This window comes from Amborella trichopoda, chromosome 4, assembly GCF_054954075.1.
Source record: "Amborella trichopoda isolate Santa Cruz 75 chromosome 4, AtrichopodaSantaCruz75HAP2 v2.0, whole genome shotgun sequence".
Lineage (NCBI taxonomy): Eukaryota > Viridiplantae > Streptophyta > Magnoliopsida > Amborellales > Amborellaceae > Amborella > Amborella trichopoda.
Window position 1 is genome coordinate 36,469,434 of NC_142339.1, and position 23,162 is coordinate 36,492,595.

Below are 23,162 nucleotides of genomic sequence, written 5' to 3' on the forward strand. Positions count from 1 at the left end.
GGCGTGGGTGTCTGGGAGGACAACGCCGCGACTCTATTCTCTCTTGTCTTCCTCATGTGACTCTCTCTTCCTCTCGTTCATCTATCTCTCCAACCTTCTCTCTTCTATATCTCGATCTTTCTTACACTTTCTTTGATTTCCAATATACTAATGTGCTGTATTGACTCATTTAACATTGATATCTACCAGTATTAAGAAGAAATACTATATGTTTCAAGATCGATCCCAACAAAGAAATGAGAGAATTTTCTTCATGAAAAAATTGGTAATCGTCCAATCAACTGCATCTATAAGAACAAAAAGTGGATGGGCCTAAATAGCAATTCCATCAGAAACAATTCATAATTGGCTGGTTACCTTTCCTTTCCGGATAAATGGTTCCCAAGAGCTTTCTGTAGCTCAAGTCGCTTCAAAGGACCAGAGTTCTGCCAATGCTCTGGAAGCCCACGATTCATACAAAAAACTTTAACTCTTTGCTGGAAATCTTGTCTGTCAAGAAGCAAACTCACCTGTAGGCAGAAAAGTGAAACCATGAATTGTCTATATAAAAACCTCATATGAAGTAGAAGACCATTTTGTAGTTGCCATCAGTAGAACGAAAGAGTAGATGATAATAATAAAGACACAATTGAACAAATTTATGAGATGCAACATTAGTATTAATATCTATTATCGGATTTTTGGTTGTCGACTTGAATACCCAATAAGACTTTTCTTTATTTTTTTGAATGTTATGCACAAGAAAAAAATCATTGCATAATCAACCAAACAAAAAAAAAAGGCTCATTGCAAGAAATACTAGAACATTAGTACCAGGAAATAATGAAATGCACACAATACTTCAACCCAATTCAGGCCATAGATTTGCATACCATGTGCAACAAGAGATGTGGAACAGATCCGAACATGACCAAAACCACAATCATGCCACCATCATGACACAAAACCACATGAACTAATATGAGACAAACATGATAGATAATTTCTCTAGAAATATTCTCACCGACCATATCTCAAGTAAAATGGTCCCCATAGAAGATGGTTCACAATGATCCAAAGGCACCCTAACCTAAGCTACTAGAAACATATCGGAAGCATTTTTTGAAGACAATTGAGACACTTTTCCGTGAAACATTGTGGACACTGTCAATTGAATTGTTGGTTTCAAGAGTGGGAATCTTGAGCTCCTATAGTGTGTGTAGATGAGGTCAAAGAATCAATAGCGTAACCACGGCAAAAGATGTTCATAGCTTAGAAGTAAGCTACAATACTTCATGCATATTAAGGATTTAGATAGCTTTACAAGGGCAAACAACCAAATATATTCTTATGCAATAATTATTTTTTTCATGGGCACTTCTATTACTCATGTATAAATGATTATAAGGATGTCCAAATTGGGAAGCATTTTTGGGACATCCCACCTACCCAGTCTTTCATACTCAACTTTCCCTTCTTATTTATAATTGAATTATTTCCACAGTAAAAAGCCCGAGGTTGAAGATGTTTTCAGCCTGCAAGAAATAGGCCATTACAATCAGTACGAGAAGACTGGGTCCCAGAGAGGGAAAATAAGCATTGTAATCTAGTAGAGAAGATATAGCGAGAGATGAGATGACAGGTGGTGAGACAATCAGCAACAACCTTGGCCTCTTGGGGGATATGGCTGAAGGTGACGGAACTCCCCTATAATCGACAACAATATGGTCGTAATGATAGGCTACTCTCCATGGGGGTTAGGTGTGTCCATTTGCCCAGGATATTACATTCCTAGAGTCGCCTTTCACTGTAAGGATCTGAAAGTTTCCATTGAAGGTAATGGTTCTCTTTAGGCCATCAAGCATAGCAATAGTTTTGGTGTTGGTGGAATTTATGTGGCCTATAAAACCTGAGTTTGCTAGAGAGCAGCCATCAATATTAAGTTTTATATGAACCGAAGGTAGACGTATTCAGCAGACCGCTGGATGGAATGGCCATGGATGGATGGCCTGGGTTTCCTATAGAGCAGCCATCAATATAAAGTTTCAAAGAAACCGGAGGTGGAGGTACTCAGCTCACCAGTAGATGGGATGGCCTAGGTGCAAGGTGTAGGATGTTTTTTTGAGAATGTTGACCTTTAATTGAAAGAAGAGGAGTACAAAATGTCTTGGCAGTCCACAAAGAATAGTGCTCAAGGCGATAGAGAAAGAAAAAGAAAAAGCGAAATCTAAGCCTCTTTTAAGAAGTTACTGTAAAGAACATCAACCAAAGAAAAGAAGCCGATCCACAGAACAAAGAAATAAAAAAACAAAAGGCAAGAAACCCAAAAAACCAAGGATCTTCTAGTTTCCAGCCATTCCCGCTGCTTCTTTTGCTAGGGTGTCAGGTTTTTGGTTTCCTTCCCCCCAAGTATGCATCCACACAACGAACGTATTCATGAAGAGGTAATCAATCTCGTCACGTTTGTGCCAAGAACCAAGGGGGGGGGAAGAAGTGAGACTCTGAGCCAAGGCAATGGTATTCCTAGAATCTCCCTCTACGGTGAGAGAGTGCAGATTGAGAGGTTGGATGAAGTTTAGGCCTTCCAAAAGAGCTAGCACCTCAGCCTCCATGGAGTCTGCTTGGCCGATGTGTTTGGAAACCGAGGTGGTCTCTGAGGATGGCTCCAATGCTTGACAACCCTGGATTGTTGAAGGACCATGTGTCAAAATTTAGCTTAAGCATGCCCAGAGGGGGTGGACTCCAATTGGAAGCCCTGGATGGGTGCAAACAATGATGCTAAAGGACAATGCTCCAATGTTAATGGAAGGCCGAGGCAGGAACTCCTTTGAAGCAAAGGTGGTTAGTCACCCAAAACATGATAGAGGACTTCAGCTTGGTGAATATTTTGAGCCGAGGGAGTACTCCCCCCGGAAAATTTTGTTGTTGCACTCAATCCATAAAGCCCACATTGATGGAGCCGCTGCTGATTGCCAAAGAAGAATCCTTGCTTTGGGCTAGGGGAAAGGCTGGATGGATGAGAGAATGAAAGTCACCTGCACGCAACATCCACTGCACCTTAAAAGGTTTTAGGACTTCTCCCCAAAGATTGAAAGCATAGGGACAGTACAGAAGAAGGTGGTTATTTGTTTCCTCCTTAGCTAGACAGATAATACAACGATTGGGGAGCAGGATTCCTCTTCTTTGCAGTTGATAAACTGTGAGAACTCTCTGGGAGAGAACCAACCACATGAAAATCTCGATTTTGCGGGGAGCAAAGGATACCCAGGCCTGGGCTGCGACGGCTGTGCAGGCTAAAGGAAAGGTTGTAGGCTGAAACAATCTATGAAAGAACGAGGACACTGTAAAAATCCCAGACGGTGATGGAGTCCAAATTATGCGGTCAGGGCCCATAGGTGCTAAAAAACAAGCATATAGTTCTACCATGAGAGAGGCGAAACTCATGATTTCGAGGTCGTTAAGTGCTCTCTTGAAGACTGGATTCTAGGAGCATAGGGTCCCAGCCAATAGCATCTCTTGGGCTACAGAAGCCCCTTGATCTCGAGCAAGAGAGAAGAGATCAGGGTATCTATCCCTGAGAGGGGTGTGGCCTAGCCACAGGTCACGCCAAAATAGGATGTGGTTCCCTGATCTTGGATGAAATCTGATTCGGGATTTAAGGAGTTGCTAAGTGGAACAAGTTGACCTCCAAATGCTGGAGGACCTATAATTAGTTCTGAAATCCGAAAACCAAGGAGAGTCATGGAGGCGATATTTGTTCTTGAGGATGTCAATCCATAAGCAATCCCTTAAGGTCACCAGGCGCCAACACCATTTGCCAAGACGAGCAAAATTTTCAGTTCTGAGATTTTTGATCCCTAGAGCTCCCCTTTTCCTAGGCTGGCAAAGTTTGTCACAGGCTACAAGATGGAATTTGTTGTTGGAATCCTCTCTTGACCAAAAGAACCTTCTCATTAACTGTTCGATCCAGTGATTGGATAAGAACATCGAGGAGTCGAAGTTGGCACACGGCTGTAATTTATTAACCCAAAAAGTCACCAATGCTTTTTGCGATCTAGAAGGGAGGATAAAGGCTAACTTTGGCCTCGGAAAAGTTCTAGCATTCCTCTCATTCAATATAACCCATAGGGCTGCCATTATGGAGACCCTCCAAATATGACAATCTTGTTTTGGGAGGGAGATGCTAAAAAGGCATGGAATAGTTGGTTGACGTCCATTGGATATGCCCAAAGTAGCTGAAATAAAGCCAAAAGATCGACCACAACGAGGAGATGGCTGGGAGATGGAGAAGGAGATAACTAGCCGTCTCCTCCTCTTGTTGGCAGGGGATACAATGGTAGGAAAAGGTGGGGCCCTTCTTTGTAGTTGATCTATTGTCAAGATTTCCGTTGTGTAGGCGTCCATGAGAAGGCTTGAATCTTTAAAGGTGCTGGGGTAGAACAAATTTTTCGACAGATAAGATTAGGGGCCTATGCCGGCAGCTGCGAATTATAGAAAGACACCACCATGGAATTGGATAGGCCATAGGCATAGGATCCACCACCACCAATTTCTAAGCAAGACTAGATTTGTTTCTTCTAGTCTTCTAATCCCAAGACCACCTCCTTTTTTTGGTTGGCAGACATTATTCCTGGCTATTAAGTGAAATTTATGTGCTCATTGCTCCCCTTCCACAGGAAGCCCCACATTAATGACTGCAACTTGGATGACATGAGGTAAATGGGCTCATTGGCAAGGGTTACCGTGATGAGCGATATCCCGCCTTGCAGGCCAGATAAATAAAGGGGTATCCTGCCATTCAGATTTTATTTTCCCCATTTAAAATGCAAGCCATAAAAATTTGCGGCACATCATTGATACAACCTATAAAATAAAGATGAAATGTATTGTCATACAAGTGCTTAAAATTTCATTTTCTTTTTGAATCTTCCTGATGATTGTCAGTCATGAATTAAACATTTGATGGAATAAATTCATGAAAATGCCTCAAAAGATCTTAAGAAGCTGTCAAGGAAATACATACCACAAGGCGCAAAGCATGAGGATCATCATCCCGATCAGTGAGAGCCAAGAGCAAAATATCCAATGGAAGTAGTTCATTTGTCCAGATAAAAAAAGTGAGGTTTACACTGGCGTTGATTAGGAGATCCTAAACAAGAGAAACACACAAAACAGAAACAGGATCCATCAAAAAAATAGGAAAACAGATAAAGAAAAAGTTAAAAACCTGGACAGAAAGTAACATGCATACACCCACAACCTATATGCAAGAGAAAACGAGGTCCATGCACAGACACCATATCAGCAACAAATTGCACAACAGATGGTGCTAGGACCCATAGAGACACAACATGCACACTAGAATGCAGTGTTGCCTATGAGATTTCACAGATTACAAAGAAAACCTGAATGACATGACCATGTTGCAGTTCAATCTGAATGTGGTGAAGAAGAACATCCACCATTGTGTAAATGTTTGAGGTCACTTCTTCAGGTGACAGTTCCCTCAGAACACGTCCCTGCAAAGAAAAATCATGCTAAAAGGGTTCAAGAGTCCAATAAAACAATTAGCAATTTATAAGTGCAGTAAGTATACAAGATAACCAAAACATTCCACAACAAATTAGTATCGATTTTACAAGATTTGCACTATTAATGCTTTCAGGGTGTCCGGTCATAAGCATCCAAGTTCCCGCACAAAGATATTGACGATGCAGAGGAAAACTGCGGTTGATGTAGGTCACGACATAAGATGGATCAACAGAAGGAGATAGGAGCTGCCTACATTGATTAATGACAGTTGTCTCCGCCTGCCACAATTTTTTAATGCATAAACAGCATTCAAACTTATGTACCAAGCAAATTAACTAAATTACAGAACTTCCTTATGAAAGAGCATAATGATCTATGTTAAGAGAAAGAACAGAAGAAACATGTAATATACCACGGTTTAAAGGAGGAGGACAAGCATAAAAATGCACCCAAATGAGGAAGAGAGGAGGGATATGACAGTCTTTATTGTTCTTACATTCCGTACCACCTTATCATTTTGCACAGCCATTCATGTTTCAAATTTACTGTTAAAGTGTCATCCAAACCAAGCAAACTCATAGTAGTCGACGATCCATATAGCTAATGAAATGCATATATGTTTTGGATTTGCTCCTACTATTTCCTCCCATTTATGAATTTTAGGGTTTGATGCAAACTGAAATCCAACAGCAAACCTACTGCAATAGCAACGTGATTTTAAAGGTTGTCGAGGAAACCTGCTGCCAAGCTTGGATAGCCTGGCTCCGTTTATCCATCCTTCCCATTAAGCAATCACGAACAAGAGGTGGGAAATGGCGCAATGTTTTCTCAGACCAAGTATGCTGACTAGTGGCCATTATTTGTTCTAACAATGGTGGCAAAAAGAGCAAGTGCTCAATCTCCGCAATTCCACGCGTCTTTATTGTAATCGCAAGACTGATAATTGCAACCCGATTCAATGTTTCAGTAAAATCAGTGGGACCCTGCAAATTCCCATCAAATCAGTAACTTCTGCAACTAGCTTCCTGCTCCATTAAAATAACTTATTTTCTGCAGAGACTCATTAGAGAACCTTTAGTTCCTTTTTCACTAGAAAAACATCTCGTATGGAAAGAATTAGATTCATGCACAAATTCTCAGCGAGCCTGAAAAGACGATGTTCTCCACGTTTCGCTTTTGTCATAGAAATTATCTTTGTAACATCATACATCAGGGTTTTAGTCTTATTATGATACCTACATAACAAAAGCATCACCATAAGTACAAAAACACCACAATCAGGAACATGTGGGTTTAAGAAAGTAATATAATTAATAAAATTCTGGATATCCGAGGCTAGCCACCAAAAAAAAAAAAAAGTCAAAATATTGCATGGATCATAAGCAATGTAGAACAGCTACACAAAAGATAAGATTAAAATGGTAGTGCAAGAAAAAAATATTACTCATTACTGCCACACATCATTGATCTATAGAGAAGAGCATCATCATAAAGATATAATAATATGCCATGAATCATGTAGAAACTTAAGATTTGCCCATTTATGTTGAATTGCTAAATGTATTTGTCACTCTCGGTATATCCAGACACTGCAAAATATGGAACTTTAGAGTGATGCCTACTTTAAATAATTTCATGGTTTATTCCATTTCTAATCTAGTTGAGGCTGATGCTTTGGCTTATCAAGATGTTGCCACGATTCTTCTTTGATGCCAATTCCTCAGTGCATATACTTAATTTTATAAATAAAGTTACTCTGAAATAAAAAAATTGTTTCATGCTTTTAGAGTCAAGGAGGTTTATCATCAACACTTCTGACATTCAACAAGTCATGCAACAAAGCAACCATCTGTAGGATCTCCATCGTATTTATCTTGAAAGAAAAGTGAAGTAGCCATGTCCCTCCATCCGTCTGCCATCCCTTTAATCATACTTTCTCTATTTTGTTGCTAATTTCATTCCCATGGCCCCAATCCAATTATGCCTTTCATACTCTCTTCTCAGTACAGAAACAAACAATTTTAATTATCACTTTTGGAAGATCCAACTCCGTCCCATTTTTCCATATCAAGACATGATTGACTATGGACATAGAAGCCTTGCAGTCCGTACTGGAAGGATTAAGATGGAAACCAAAAGAAATGCTGTGGATACATATAGGTGAGACCCTCCTCAACTAGCCTAACGCATTCTTCTCTAAATAAAACACTTACCTAGGATGCAGGATCCAGAACCACCTATCATGTATACCTTTCTTGTTTTTTGGGTATATTTAGAATGGAAAATGTACAGCTTGCAGTTTAAAAGGGCCGACAAAAAGTTGTAGGCAGAGAAGTGTATAGTCTTGTACAAATGACAAGTAAACCAGAAGAATTATTCCTCCCAAAGAATGAGAGGGGTTTAATCACAAAACTTTGTACAGCTTGCAGTTTAAAAGGGCCGACCAAAGTTGTAGGCAGAGAAGTGTATAGTCTTGTACAACTGAAAAGTAAACCGGAAGAATTATGCCTCTCAAAAGAATGAGAGGTTTAATCACAAAACTTGGGCTTTGGGCCCCTTCCTTTGCTAGTAAGTCTGCAGCTTCATTGGACCCTCTCCATATGTGCCAAAAGGAAACTTGAATCCTTCAATAAATAGTGTTGATTTTATTGAATAGCTGTTCCAATCTCCAAGAGCGCACAGGAACTCCACTTGCAACTGGCCATATCCCTGCCTCGTGGCCATGAGATTGGAGCGAATGATGAGGGAATTCCTCTGGTTTGGGGATCACAGACACGAGTTTCATCTCATATCTTGGCCCAAACTGTGTTTACCTAAATCTCAGGCGGGCCTTGGTATTTGCAACCTCAGAGCCGACAACAATGCCCTTTTGGGCAAGTGGTGGTGGAGGTATGCCACCCAACCATGTCACCTTTGGAGGGAGGTCATCAAGCACAAATATTGTTATGACCATAGTTGTTGAAAATGCACGGGAGCCCGAATCATTTTAGGAACCGGAACCGCAGAATCCCGGCCGGCTAGAAGATTCCTGTCTTAGGAATCGTTGTTTGTACAATAGGAATTGTTAGGAACGAGGTTCCTAGTTTTTGCGAATCGTGTTTTGACCGAAATAGATCCAAGTTTCATTCACCTATGGAATCGACATTTCATCCTCCTTGGAATCGGGATTCCCATCCCCCTGAAATCGATACTCTAGGAGTCAAGATTCTTTAATATGGGGAATCGAGTATCCAATATCTATGGAATCGAGTTTCTGACATATGTGGAACATAGATATGTCGTTGTTTCGAATCGTGATTCTAACATATTTGGAATCAAGTTTTTCAAGTATATAAATTAGAGATCCATGCTAGTTTGAGATCGAGATTTACAATAATATGGACAATGGGATGTGTTTAACGACCCCTACGAGGAATCAAGATTTCATTTTTGAGGAGAAGGAAGCCACAAGCACATCTTGAGTCTCGTTAACTTTAGAACCTATACTGGATATCTCTTATTAGAAGGTTTCTTGAATTTTAAAGTGATTGCGTTGACTATTGAATTTATGGTCATTATATACAAAAGACAAGTATTCCTAAATTGTGATTTTGACTTCATTATTATAAAGACAAACTAGGATTATGTCTACACCATCGTTTTACTTTTAATTGTATGTGTTGTATTTACCAATTATATTTTAAATTTAAAGTAAAGGACATCCAGGGTGGCACATGTAAAATAATGAAACAGTGCAACCACTAGAAGGCATTCGAAATAAGATTTCTACTCCAATTGACATGGAATCAAGATTTAATCCTCGCTAGAATCCAGATTTGATATATTTTGGAATGTCTACCCACAATTAATGGGTTCAAGTTTTCAAAGATGTGTTGGATCGAGATTCCGAAATTAAGGAATAGAGTTTCCTTGGTTTCGATAAATGGTTTCTACAGATGTGTTGAATCGAGATTCTGAAATTAAGGAATCGAGTTTCTTGGGTTCCGAAAAAAGGTTTCTAAAGATGTGTCGAATCGAAATTCCGAAATTAAGAAATCGAGTTTTATTGGTTTAGAAAAACGGTTTCCATGTAGATTCCTTCATAGAAAGGCGGAATCGGGTTTCGAAACCAGAATCGCGAGGTCGGTGGAGAGATTCCGGTAACTATGGTTAGGACAATATCACCATTGGACTCCTAAATGCAGAACCAATGGGCATATCTCTGGCTTTTGGAGGTTTGTCCTTCGGTTCCGAGATACTTTCCTCCAACACATTTGATTTCAACCACAGGAGGGGAATAGGGTGAAGTTTTGGACTGGCACTTAGATCGGCCACACACCTCTCAAGAATCAATTCCCTAACCTATTTCTCTTAGCCGGTGATGCTCAGTCCTCCGTGGCCAAGAACTTCAGTGCTTTGGGGTCCTACAAATCTTGGATACCTAACTTCAAGAGACCCCTCAATGATCACGAAGTCGATCACTTTAAGGCATTGGCTGAACTTCATTCTATATTCCTCCCTTTCTCTGGAGACGATAAGATTATTTAGGCTCCAGCAGCATTGGTATTACTCTTGGGGTCCTCCTTTTTTTGAATCCTCACCTTCAATCCCAACCTTGCTTGTCCCACCCTCACTCTAACCTCCAAAGCTTGGTTTCCCTTCTTACCACCTAGGTTACAGGTGTTTTGATGGATTGCGCTCCACGAGAAGAGTGCTGATTGTGGAGCATCTTCAAAGAAGAGGTTTCCAATACCCAAATAGAGATGCATCTTGTGCCTGGATGATGAAGAGTCTAATGCCCATCTTTTCCTCCATTGTGAGTCCCTAGAGCCTTATGGACCAACCTTCAATGCCTTTTCAAGTGGCCCTAGGTCACTCCTAGATCCATCCCCCATTTGTTTCAGGCGTTTCTCTACACTCCCTAGCCCAAGGCAGGGAGAGTACTTTGGAAAGCCTCTGTCTCAGCCACCATCTGGGTGTAATGGATAGAAAGGAACCACAAAATTTTCAAGGGGAGAACGATCCACGATCAGGGTGTTGTCCAAGAAAGTCAGGAACTTAGTGGCCTATTGGGCCACGAACCACAAGCTCTTCAAGGACTTCTCCTTTACTGATTTCCACAGCAATTGGCAGAATTTGCTGCGCCTGGCCTAACCTAGGATCTCAAGTATCACTCTGGAGACCACCAAAATCGGGATCCATTAAGCTTAACTACAATGGTTGCTCCCTTGGCAATCCTGGACCATCTAGAATTGGTGGTCTCTTTCGGTCAAGTAATGGATGCACCTTGTTATCTTATTCTTGCCCTATCGATATTTGGCGGACTCCACTCTTGCCGACGCCCTAGCCTCTTGAAGGGCCTTCGCAAGTTTGACCACACATGGAGCCCCGATCGGGTTGTGGAAGGGGATTCGAAGAACGTCATCACATGGGCATCTAATCTCTCCTCTTGGTTGTGGCATCTAGACAACTGATGTAGGAGAACTTGAATAAACATAGAAAAATCAACAAGAAGAACCTTGACAGAAGCAATTTTGGAGAAATCCTAAAGGCTTCTCCCATCTAGGGCTCAACCCTTAGGCTTCTTTTACAAGAAAAAGTCTTTTCTTTTCTTAAAGAGGAATATTTGAATACCTCTCCAACCCATCCACGCCCTTATTTATGATGAAAAATTATTGTTTTGGATGATATTTATCCATACAATTAACTTTTGGCCAAAAAGTCCTAAATTAAGTATAAATTTCATAAGAACAGTTTTCCCCCTATGAATAGTACCCATGTACATTAATTATGAATAGTACTTATGAAAAGTACTCATGAAATGAACAAAAAAAGTATAAAAATCTAGGAATCCTTAAAAAACTAAAAACTCTAGAAATAAGCCCTGAAAGCAAACTAAATAAACATTTTAAAGTTGAATACAAATAAAAAATAATAACAATTGTTCCGTCCATCATTCTCCCCTGGTTGGATAAAACTCGTCCTCAAGTTTTGATGTGTGCTAAGATGAAATTGGTATTAATCCGGCAACATTCTTCAACTCGAAAATTACAAACATGATCCTTGGGCTTGTCGGTTATTGCACTTATCAAAACACGATGATTATGCATTGAAACTGAAAATCCCTCGAGGAAAGGGTCACTATATGTTGATAGAATATTTTTAATTACATAAACTAATAGAATTTGCATCAAACCCTGCTGAATTTGCCCAAGCTCAGATCTAGAACACACCACAAGTGTATCTTTGAGATCAGCAATTAAACCATGAAGTTCAGCCTCTTGCAAAATATCTTCACCATCATCGTGATCCTTACCAGAGATCGGATCTCCTAAAAGATCTTGTTGTTCATCTGAGTACATATGCAAGATTAATGGTGAATCCCAATTCTCAACTTGCTGAGTTTTTATGCAATCTGTGTCAATAAAAAATCTCATCTTTCAAACCAAAAACCCTAGAGTGATGCATCCCACATTCAGGTCTTTGGTTGCTATCCTCATCACTTGACTCCACACACAGAGCACGAAAGTGAAAGGCTTGTACTCGAGGTCCTTTTGGGCTGAAAGATCACTGTCTTGCCCATTTTGAGGCTCGTGAACGGCTGCGCCAGCTGCTGTACTTATCTTTTAAGTTTGTCAAATCTGTCATCTATGGTATCACGGAGTGGATCTACGAAAACCCCCTTCTACAGCCCCTTCTCGCTGCCATGGGTTCATCGAAATCACAAACCCTAAGAAAATAATCAACAAACATTGTTGAAATCAACAAGATCTAGGTTGTTTAGACAAAACTTTGGCCAAAATCAGCAAACCCTAGACCCCACTATAACTTCTCCTCTTTGTAGTTGACCTAGGGCACCAAAAAAAATTGTGCTACAGTACTCCGTACTAGCTACAGTAACTTCCACGTAGATCGCAGATCTAATACCACTTGATGTAGGAGAACTTGAAGAAACAAAGAAAAATCAGCAAGAAACACCTTGACACAAGCAATTTTGGAGAAACACTATGACTTCCTCCCACCTAGGGCTCAACCCGTAAGCTTCTTTTACAAGACAATGTCTTTTCTTTTCTTAAAGAAGAATACGTGAATGCCTCTCCAGCTCATCCACGCCCTTTCATAGTGACAATTTTACCCCTGTGAATAGTACACGTGAACATTAATCACGAATAGTACTCATGAAATGAAAAAAAAAAAGATAAAAACCCTAGAATCCCTAAAAACTAAAAACCCTTGAAATAAGCCCTAAAAACAAACTATAATATACATCATTTAAAGATGAATAAAAATAAAGAATAAAGACAATTTTTTCCTCCATCAACAACATATTTGACGAGATTTCCCACTTATCCTATGGTTTCAGAATCTCAAGCTGCCATGCTTTTAGAGAAGCCAACTCTGACGCAGATTGATTGGCTTGGATTGGGGCCTATTCTAATTCCCCGAAAGGAGCCTTAGGATTTTGCGGCCACCTTTTTCTTTCCCCGCTTCTTTGATAAGTAATTGCTTCATTGTAAAGCATTTGTTGACCCTACAGGACTATGCATAGAGTGCCCTTTCCAAGTCACCTCATTTTTTGTATACTCTATTATTCAATAATACACTTATAGTGTACTTTCTAAAAAAAGAAAAAAAATGTAGCAAGAGTTCCCTTCAACAATGAGCGGGGATCCCAATTTCTATGAAAAAGTTTGAGACCTTTGAGGAGAGCCCCAAAGCAGAGCTGAGGTTGAGCCACTAGGATAGGCCCCTTGAATGTCAGCAAGGAGGAAGTTGAACTATCTATGAAAGTCCCCACCAGTTATAGGCCCCTTGAATGTCAAGCAAAGGGGGGACTTCGGAATGGGCATCAAAGTAGTCCCCCCCCAGTCCTAGATTGCCCAACGACCAGCTGTTAAAGTTGAGTTTATAGTGCCAAGGTTGGAAGCCAGGCAAAGGGGGGGACTTCGGAACGGGCATCAAAGTAGCTAGAGAGACGACTCTATAGTTTAGTACGATGTCCGTTGATTAGAAGGACTTGAACTCCTTTTGGTGAGTAGGTCAAAAGATGACCAAGGATTAACTGTCTTTGAATAAAGCTTCTAATGGCCCATTTGGCTACCTAGAAAAAAAGTTTTGAGAATTTCAAGGGAAGCGAGAAGATGGAGAGTTCGTGTGAGAGAAAGACAGGGATTGTAGAGGAGAGAGACAATGTAGCATGAAGATGATTCATTTTGATAGAATCAATTTTCTAACTATCTAATTGGAAGATCTTTTCCCCAAAATTAAGTAAAAACAGGGATGACAGGAAGATCTCTCCCCCAATTTTGGGTGTCGATTATTGGAAATCATTGGAGATACCTCATTTCCAAGAAAGAACATCCTGTAATTTAATTTTCAACCCAAACCGGCCCTAACAGGAACTCAGGACTTTCAAAGATTCTCAAATTTTTGTTCCACATGACCAAGAGTGAGGCCAGTATGGCAGAGCGCCAGAGAACTAGGCCTAAGGCCAGTAATGGGATGGAAAGGCTAGTAATCGACCTTGGACAGAGCCAACAGCCATCCAACAGATCCAGAATGAAAGACCAAACCTGGCCGGCAAGGGGACAGTGCAGAGAAAAGGTCATCGATTATCTCCTTACTCTTTTTACACATAGCACACCTATTTGGAAGGCACATACCTCTCTGCAGAATGTTGTCACCGGTCAGGATCTTTCTGTTTATAACCAGCAATGTAAAATTTTGGATTTTGTTACTAGGAAGCGGTCAGTTGCACTGCTATCAAGCAACTGATTGTAAAACAATGACACTGGTGGGGATTTCCAGAGCATCTTCTACGGACCTCTCTGGGGGATGAACTGCAAGTTAAGAAGAGACAGCAAGGATTCAAATTAGAGGATCTCATCTCAATCTAAATTCCCCCTAAGCCAAGGTGACCACACCAATTGGTCCACCAGAAATTCATAAGATTGGGTTTGGTCCAGGATTAAATTGAAACAGATTCAAGAAAAATATATCCAAAGAAATTTCACCCAGCCACTTGTGCTTCCACATTATTCGTTCACAATTTTAACCGAGAACCCCATTCTTCCAGCAAAATGTGCACACAAACAAGAAATCCCTCTACAAATTCCCAAGTCCCGAGCACTGGGGAAGGCCTTCAGGGGTTGTAGTTCAGGTAGCAAACAACCACCCAGATTCATCCAGGTCATACATGCGTTTGATTACCTCCTGCCACAAGAGACCCTCCTGCGAGGTGAAGCGCCATCACCATTTTCCCAACAAGGCAGACTTCATGGCTTCAGATTTTCTAATGCCCCAAAATCTAGGCTCTCCGTTTGCAGACTGTCCCAGTTTGCAAGATGGAGTGGTGTCCCCTGCTGTCACCCAACCATATAAAGTCTCTCATGTATCATTCAACCCTATCCTGAAGAGAGAGTGGTGGTTGACAGCTAGAACCCCAATGCCCACCTTCAATGAACTTCAGCCATGGCTTTGTGATAGAGGAATGGAGGAACCAGCCACCATTCCAAATAAAGATCAGTATTAAGTCAGTGAAGTAAGCTTTCCATCATTCCGCATACCCGCAAGGCAGCAAAGGCAAGTTCAAATAAAGCAGACAGAAGAACGAGAAAGAAAAGAAGACAATCATCAAAGCAACAATGGTAATAGTGGTATAATGAATGCAAATATGTTGAGGGACAATGCCAGAGGCAATTGTTGGTTTAGCTTACGAATATAGTTTGCCTTTTAGAGTTCAGGGCCTTTGTTTGATTCATAAGCGCACTTATATGTGATTGTCTGCCCAACTTTGAGTCTGATATTTTAAAAGTTGTATCTGAAATCAGACATGATGTTCTCGGCCTTGTAACAAGTATAAGGCAAGCATGTGAGCATGAATGCTTCAAAATTCAAACCTATGGAAATAAAACTCAGGAAAAAATATCTAATTGAACAACAAAACCCATTGTAATGTTTCTTTTTATATTTTCAGGTGTTTCTAAACTCCCAAATTAGGAATTTATCATTCATCCCCCACAAATTCTCTTTTCAATGATGTACTTGTGTTTTCTATTGAGAAATGGAGGTCCAAAAGCTTCCTATCTCATATACTAGTTCTCTTCTCTCTCATCCTATACGACAAATCTAAGTAACTTTTGGTCAGAAACTTAATCAATATGATCGGTATCTGGTATACAGTCGGTACCATGATATTTAATGGAATAAAAAACCATGACATATCTTTGCAAAGTCAAAAATATGAAATACCTATATAGTGGAAGTAGTCGATAATTTAGTATTTCCAGCAGTAGTAAGTACACCCCAGGCTTGTTGGTTATAGTTTGCGCTCTTTGTGTTAAAACCTGCATTAAATCATAGACAGTAAAACATAATTTTAAAAAGCATAAACATGAGATAATAACCATGGCAAACTAAAAAGAAAAGTGAAGGTTAGTGCAAATCTAAAACAGCAGAGTTGAGTATATAAAAGGTTAATCTGCAATGTGCAAGATACAAGCTGCATATTTCGATAAACAACCATTATAATTTTGAGAAGGAGATGGTTAAACACGCAACAGGTGTGGTGCAAACACCACTATGGGGGTGTAAGACGGAATGTGCCATTTATGGAGGTGCCAAAAGAGGAGAGTTAGACCACCAAAGACATCCATTGAGACTTAGGGCTAGTCGAGAGAGGGGTCAAGTTTAATAGGCGACATACCATAAGTTTTTGATTGAAATACTGGGGGAATTAGGAGGAAAGAGGAGGAAAGAGCAGGAGCAGAGCCGTCCATAAGAGGTAGCCCAACTGACGAAGGGGAAATAAGAAGACATGTGACAATCCATGGGATGTGCCCAGTTGAGGTTCACATCGTCTCTTAGTTTTCCCCCAGTATATGTTAAACAGATTGTCATCTACATGATGAGAAGAACAGCATAATGGAAAAGGCCAGGAAACCCTAGACATAGGTGTTTTATCTCGTACAGCACGTTGCCTCAATGTTTACTAAGATATTGAATTGTGCCCTCATGATGACAAGTCATGAATCAACATCAATGTGGCTACAGGTCCTTGGTGGCAGCTTTGGACTCGAACTAAATACAACCAAATAAATTGTTTTAAACTATAGTTGTTGGGAACACATATGATTCCAATTTATTTCATCAGAATCACACGTGCCAGATGATTCCTAATCTCGGAATCGTCGTCCGTACAATGAAACCATCGAAGGCGTGATTCCCAATAATTGGAATCACGATTCAACAAAATAGTAATTGTGATTCTTATTTGTAGGAATCGGTATCCCCATCATGTTGGAATCAACTTTCTTACGTTTCAAGAATCACAAATGATCCCACACAATACAATGACTTCCAGAATCGTGACTCCTACATTACTGGAATCATTGTCCCCATCAGTTGAGAATCGAGATTCCCACAATTCAGGAATCGTGCACCCATCCCCTCTGGTATAGGAGAGAAGTATTTTACAAAAATGATTTGAAGTTTTACATAGATGATTGGGGATAAACATAGATGATACCATAGCTTGACCCATATTATCCATGTAAAACCAAATATATGCCACAGATGATACCATAGCTTGGTATTAGCTTGACAACCAAGATGTCACATTTTCCTCGAAATCCAAAGACCGCAAGGGGCCATGAATTTCGATCACCATTAACCCATTTCAGTTTTTTCCTTTTCTTTTTCTTGTTCTTTAGGGGTTTAAGTCCATGCCCCACCAAATATACAATGAGACAACGAATGATAAGCATTTTACTTAATACTATAGATGATCATTAATAAACATCTTACATGCCCCATATAATCCTTTACGTGGTAGAGAAATGATCAATAATAAGCATTTGGTTATTGCAAGCATCCTATATAAACAGCTTACATTGAGGGTGGGACCGCCACCCAAACGTCTTACCTTGATGTGGGACCGCCACCCACTTAATGATTTATAGATTCACAAATCTGTTGGGCAACTTGGTAAAGACTATGGTACGTAGATTCATCTCGAAAGTTTATTATGGCTTTTGGCTCTCACAACGTCAAAGTCTTGAAACCCAAATAATTGGTATCTAGGCTTGTACAAAATTTTCCTGAAACTCCTCCGTAACATAGAATCAGTTCTTGGAGCTCTTCCCGCAACATAAAATTTGTGAACATATTTCATTCAACATTTGCATTTGAATCTTGATTTTGTGTTATTGGAACTTGATTCCATGTTGATCGGAACATTGTTTAGTAGACCTAAGAACTACGCCTTTTGATGATGTGGAACTCTCTTCCAAATAGCAGGGCTTCATGATTCTTAAAAAATTGGAATCAATGTCTCACACATGTTGCATCGAATTGTTGTGCAACTATTGTTCGTAGATTCTGCGATATGGAATCTAGATTCCAACCTTCCAAGAAACGAGATTCAGATAATAATCTCGAGCGTTCTATGAAATTCGAAAACATGATTCTTATCTTGTAGATTCGAGTTTCATCTTGAGAACAGCGGAATCGCGATTCCGAATCCGGAATTGTGACCTTGGTACACGATTTGGCTAACTTTTAGTAAAATATCTAGTAATGCATGGAATCATATATATATATATATATATATATGCCACGCCTGTAAGGCAAGCAGAAATCAAGATCATGAGATAGCCAAAGCCATAATATGTGGATTTACAGGATGACTAAGAGGTTGGTCGGATTTCCATATGGATAAAGAATCAAAAAACCAAATATTAAATGCCTCAAAACAATGGATAGTCAAAAGTGAAAATGGCCAAGACAATATAATCCAAGAAGGGGATGTGGTCAATACTCTAATATATACAATTACCCTCCATTTTGTAGGAAGCACTGCTTTATTAGCAGCAACGTCTGAAGACCTGTTATCAAATCTGAGATGTCCTACACTGTCTCTATAAACATATAAACACAAGAACAATACATAAACATTAAACACAACAATAATACATAAACAATATCAAAGTAACAATAATCAAAATAGAACTATAGATCAAGGCTTAATAAACAAAAAACAACAAACTTACATTTCACAGATACAGAAGCTGGTAAACAACCTTAACTATTCAGGAATGTACTTTGGCACTTCTTTCCAAAAGCAATCACACATGAAATTCTCACACTTTTACAGACTCACAAACGAGAAGCTGGATGGTATGATAAACCACCAGATATACAGACTAAGAGAGAGAGAGAGAGCACTCCACACACTACACACTAACTTGAGCTCTTTCTAGCTTAAAACTCCGTATCCGCTTAGAAAAACAGAGAATAATGGGGAGAAAGGAGTTAGGAGATTTTTGTGAGCAGTTTGATTATAATACCCTACCCCAGTAGATCTTCAAATAGAAGAAGACCTAATTCAAGAAAATCCATAGTAAACTGAAATATAGATGGCATGGCTGAGAGTCAAATCCTAGATCTTATGAAACACATGACTATGTATGCCACTGCCCGTAAGGCAAGCGAAAATCAAGATCATGAGATAGCAAAAGCCATCATATGTGGACTTACAGGATGGCTAAGAGGTTGGTGGGATTTCCATATGAATGAAGAATAAAAAAACCAAATATTAAATGCCTCAAAACAATGGATAGTCAAAAGTGAAATGGCCAAGACAATATAATCCAAGAAGGAGATGTCGTCAATACTCTAATATATACAATTACCCTCCATTTTGTAGGAAGCACTGCTTTATTAGCAGCAAGGTCTGAAGACCTGTTATCAATCCGAGATGTCCTACACTCTCTCATTATAAATGGTATAAAGATGTATTTTTATCAATATTATTATCAAGACAAGATAGTAAATCAGACCATTGGAAAGAAAAATTTATAGCTGGTCTACCACACCTTTTTGTAGAAAAGGTAAAAACAAGGCTTAAAAATAAGTATAGTGGAATTATTCCTTATTCTCTGTATACACTAGGAGAATTATCAGCCGAAATATGTGCTGAAGGTCTAGCTTTATGTACAGACCTAAAACTTCGAAGACAATTAGAAAAACAGAGAATAATGGGGAGGAAGGAGTTAGGAGATTTTTGTGAACAGTTTGGTTATAATACCCTACCCCCTTCAAAACCCTTTTATAAAGAAAAGCATGAAAAATTCAGAAAGAAAAAATTTAAACAATCTTCAAAGAAAAGGGAAAAATTTTCCAGAAAATTCTTACAAAACAAACCATCCTTTAAAGATAGGGAAAAAAGAAGAATTCTCGGTTGTTATAATTGTGGCAAAGTAGGGCATTACAAAAATAAATGTAGAGTTAAAAGAAAGATTAACTCTCTAGAAATAGATGATAATATTAAAACCCAATTATTTGAAATACTCCAAATAAAAGATGAAACTTCTAATTCAGAAATGAAATGTTAGTTGGAGAAATTAATGATGCAGATATCATTATCAGCAGTTCTGATTCAGACTCTAATGATGAAGATACTCTAAATGAAGAGAATTGCCAATCTGATTTTTACAAGGCAATAATGGATATGAATGGGTTAAGTCTCAACACCCTTACGAAAGAGGAAGATCTGATTATAGACCTTATTGACAAAATATCTGATCCAGAGGCTAAAAGAGAAGCCTTAGTTCAATACATCAACATGTCTAAGGCCCCATCAGGAAAAACAAAGTCTTCTCTTGTTCCAACAAAAGAATAATATAGCGTCTATGACATTCTTAAAAGAGTACAGAATAAAACTCAAGTTGAAAGAGAACCTTCGATATCTAAATTAAAACATGAAATCAATGAGGTAAGAAACGAGTTGATAGCTCTAGAAACAAGGGTTTGACTCTTAGAATTAACCCAGAAACCTCTCAAAGAAGAAACTGAAGAAGAAAACATAGAAATTGAATTTGATAATCTAGTAACTGAATAAGATACCCCGTTACCACCCGAGGTTGAAGATACCCTTCCTAAAGAAAAAACTGAAACCTCCAAAGCTAATATGAATGTGATAGAAAAGGTCCAGGATTGCAAATACCATAAACCTAGTAGACAAAATAATAACCCAAAAATGGTTTACTAATATCAAAATTGTAGTTCAAAAGGAATACAGTTTTCAAACTACTACCCTGATAGATTCAAGAGCTGACTTAAATTGCATTAATGAAGGGTTAGTTCCAACAAAATACTTCAGCAAGACTAACCAAGTTCTTAACATTGCTGACGGCAGCAAGATGCTTATTAATTATAAATTATCAGATGCTGCAGTATGCAATAATGGTGCTTATTTCAAGTTCCCCTTCATAACTGGTAAAATTTTTAAGTCAACCTATTATTCTAGGACTCCCTTCTTAAACATGCTCTATCCAATTAAAATTGATGACACAGGGATAGAGGCTAGTATTGAAAGACATAAGGTTAAATTCACCTTTATTGATAAACCTAGAATTCATGGAATTAATAATATTAAAAATAAGATTTCCTCTCAAGAAAAATTTCTTTACCATCTGAAAGAAAAAATAAAATACAAAAATATGGAAGAAAAATTACTACTTCCCGAGATTCAAAATAAAATTAAATCTCTAAAAATAGATATGGAAAGAAATATATGTGCTGATATCCCCAATGCTTTTTGGGATAGAAAGCAACATATTGTTGAACTTCCTTATGAACCAGATTTTCGAGAAGAAAAAATTCCTACTAAAGCAAAGCCTATTCAAATGAACAATAGGCTACTTCAAATCTGTAAAGAAGAAATAAAAGAGTTACTAGAGAAAAGACTCATCAGAAAAAGCTCATTACCCTGGAGTTGCTCAGCCTTTTATGTAGAAAGAGCCTCCGAGATAGAGAGAAGAGCTCCTAGATTGGTTATAAATTATAAACCACTCAACAAAGTTCTGAGATTGATCAGATATCCAATCCCAAATAAAAGAGATCTCCAGGATAGACTGGCTAACACCTGTATATTCTCAAAATTTGATCTTAAATCAGGCTACTGGCAAATCCAGATTGCCGAAAAGAATAAGTATAAAACTGCTTTTAATGCCCCATTTGGACAATTTGAATGGAATGTTATGCCTTTTGGATTAAAAAATGCACCATCAGAATTTCAAAATATCATGAATGAAATTTTTAATCCATACACTAAATTTATGATTGTTTATATTGATGATGTACTTGTTTTCTCATAATCAATTGATCACCATTGGAAACATTTGGCTACATTCATAAAAGCAATAAAAAATGCTGGCTTGGTAGTTTCAGTAAAAAAGATAAATCTGTCAAACAAAAATTAGATTTCTAGGAGGTAATATTTTCCAGGGAAGAATCATTCCCATTGATAGAGCAATAGAATTTCCAACTAAAGTCCCATATGTGATTAGGGGAAAAACTGAGCTACAAAGATTCCTTGGATGTTTAAACTATATTTCTGACTTCTATAAAGATTTGGCTTTAGATGCAAAACATTTATTCCATAGGTTGAAAAAGTATCCTCCTGATTGGACCGAGGAACATACTAAGGCAGTCAGAAAAATTTAAATGAAAGCTAAGGAATTACCATGTTTAGCCCTATCAAGTCCTACAGCGTTTAAAATAGTTGTAACAGATGCCTCAGAACATGGACTTGGTGCGATATTAAAAGAAAAAATCAATAATCAAGAACAATTGGTCCGGTTTACTTCTAAAACCTGGAACTCGGCCCAACAAAATTATTCAACAGTAAAAAAGGAAATACTTATTATCGTCCATTCTGTAACAAAATTTCAAAGTGATCTGCCCAACAATCATTCCTTATACGGACTGACTGTAAAGCGGCCAAAGATATTCCTCAAAAAGATGTAAAAAATCTCGTTTCAAAGCAAATTTTCGCGAGGTGGCAAGGTATTCTCTCTGCTTTCGAATTTACTATAGAACATATTAATGGAAACACTAATTATTTGCTTGACTTTTTGACATGAGAATTTTTGCAGGGAGGGCAGAAGGAGTCAACAAAAGCGATCGATGGAAATAATCCCTAGCCCAAGGAAATCCCTGGCATCACCATCAACATCAAACACTTTAATAAGAAGGCAAATACAAGATATTGATATATCTCCCCTTCAAACGCCAATAAGTACTAAAACCACATATTTGGAAACAATATATATCCCTTTGCTGATTATAGAAAATGATCATCAGTCAAAAATCCGACTGAAATAGCTACCTTATATCTCAGGCAACACATGCATCCTAATATGGGTGACAGATGCAGAGAATGGTATGAAAATATCTTTATGGAAACAGGTTCGGTATTTATAGTTCACCATTACCGAAATAATGATACAGAAATAGCATACTCCAAATTCCAAATAAAAAAAGTTATTTCTTACAGAGAATGAGGACTAAATCCTTTAAAACCAAGGATCATCAATACGAAAGGATTTAAAATTAAATCCTATCACTACTTTGAATATATAAAGGCTTGGGATGAAGTCTTTTCATACCAGAATACAAAAAAATTCACATAGCCGGTATATTCAGTTTAAAATAACTGAGCCAAATGAGTTCCCAAATTGATTTAAAAATTGGTTCTCTATATGGGGATCATCAAGCCAAATTCTCCCAACAGATCTACAAATTTCACAGAGAAAATTCTCTGATTATAATAGTCAAAGTCTTAAAAGACTATCATATCTATTTTATGACCTTATATCAGGTCCCGTGGA

At 38.5% G+C, this 23,162-nt stretch overlaps 1 protein-coding gene across 9 annotated transcripts in view; it reads right to left on the bottom strand.

Annotated features, from left to right (window-relative positions):
- Nucleotides 1-23,162, bottom strand: part of LOC18423869 (mediator of RNA polymerase II transcription subunit) — a 105,209-nt gene that overhangs the window by 19,266 nt on the left and 62,781 nt on the right. For 4 of the 9 annotated variants that reach the window (XM_020676137.2, XM_088864017.1, XM_088864016.1 and 1 more), the window contains 7 exons: nt 15,742-15,836; nt 6,584-6,746; nt 6,249-6,494; nt 5,619-5,789; nt 5,385-5,498; nt 5,003-5,128; nt 358-509 (listed from right to left, as the gene is read on the bottom strand). In XM_020676137.2, the coding sequence (XP_020531796.1) occupies nt 358-509; nt 5,003-5,128; nt 5,385-5,498; nt 5,619-5,789; nt 6,249-6,494; nt 6,584-6,746; nt 15,742-15,836 (1,067 nt within the window). The remainder of the gene's footprint in view (nt 1-357; nt 510-5,002; nt 5,129-5,384; nt 5,499-5,618; nt 5,790-6,248; nt 6,495-6,583; nt 6,747-15,741; nt 15,837-23,162) is intronic. The other 5 variants (XR_016053527.1, XR_016053528.1, XM_020676142.2 and 2 more) reach the window with 3 other exon arrangements.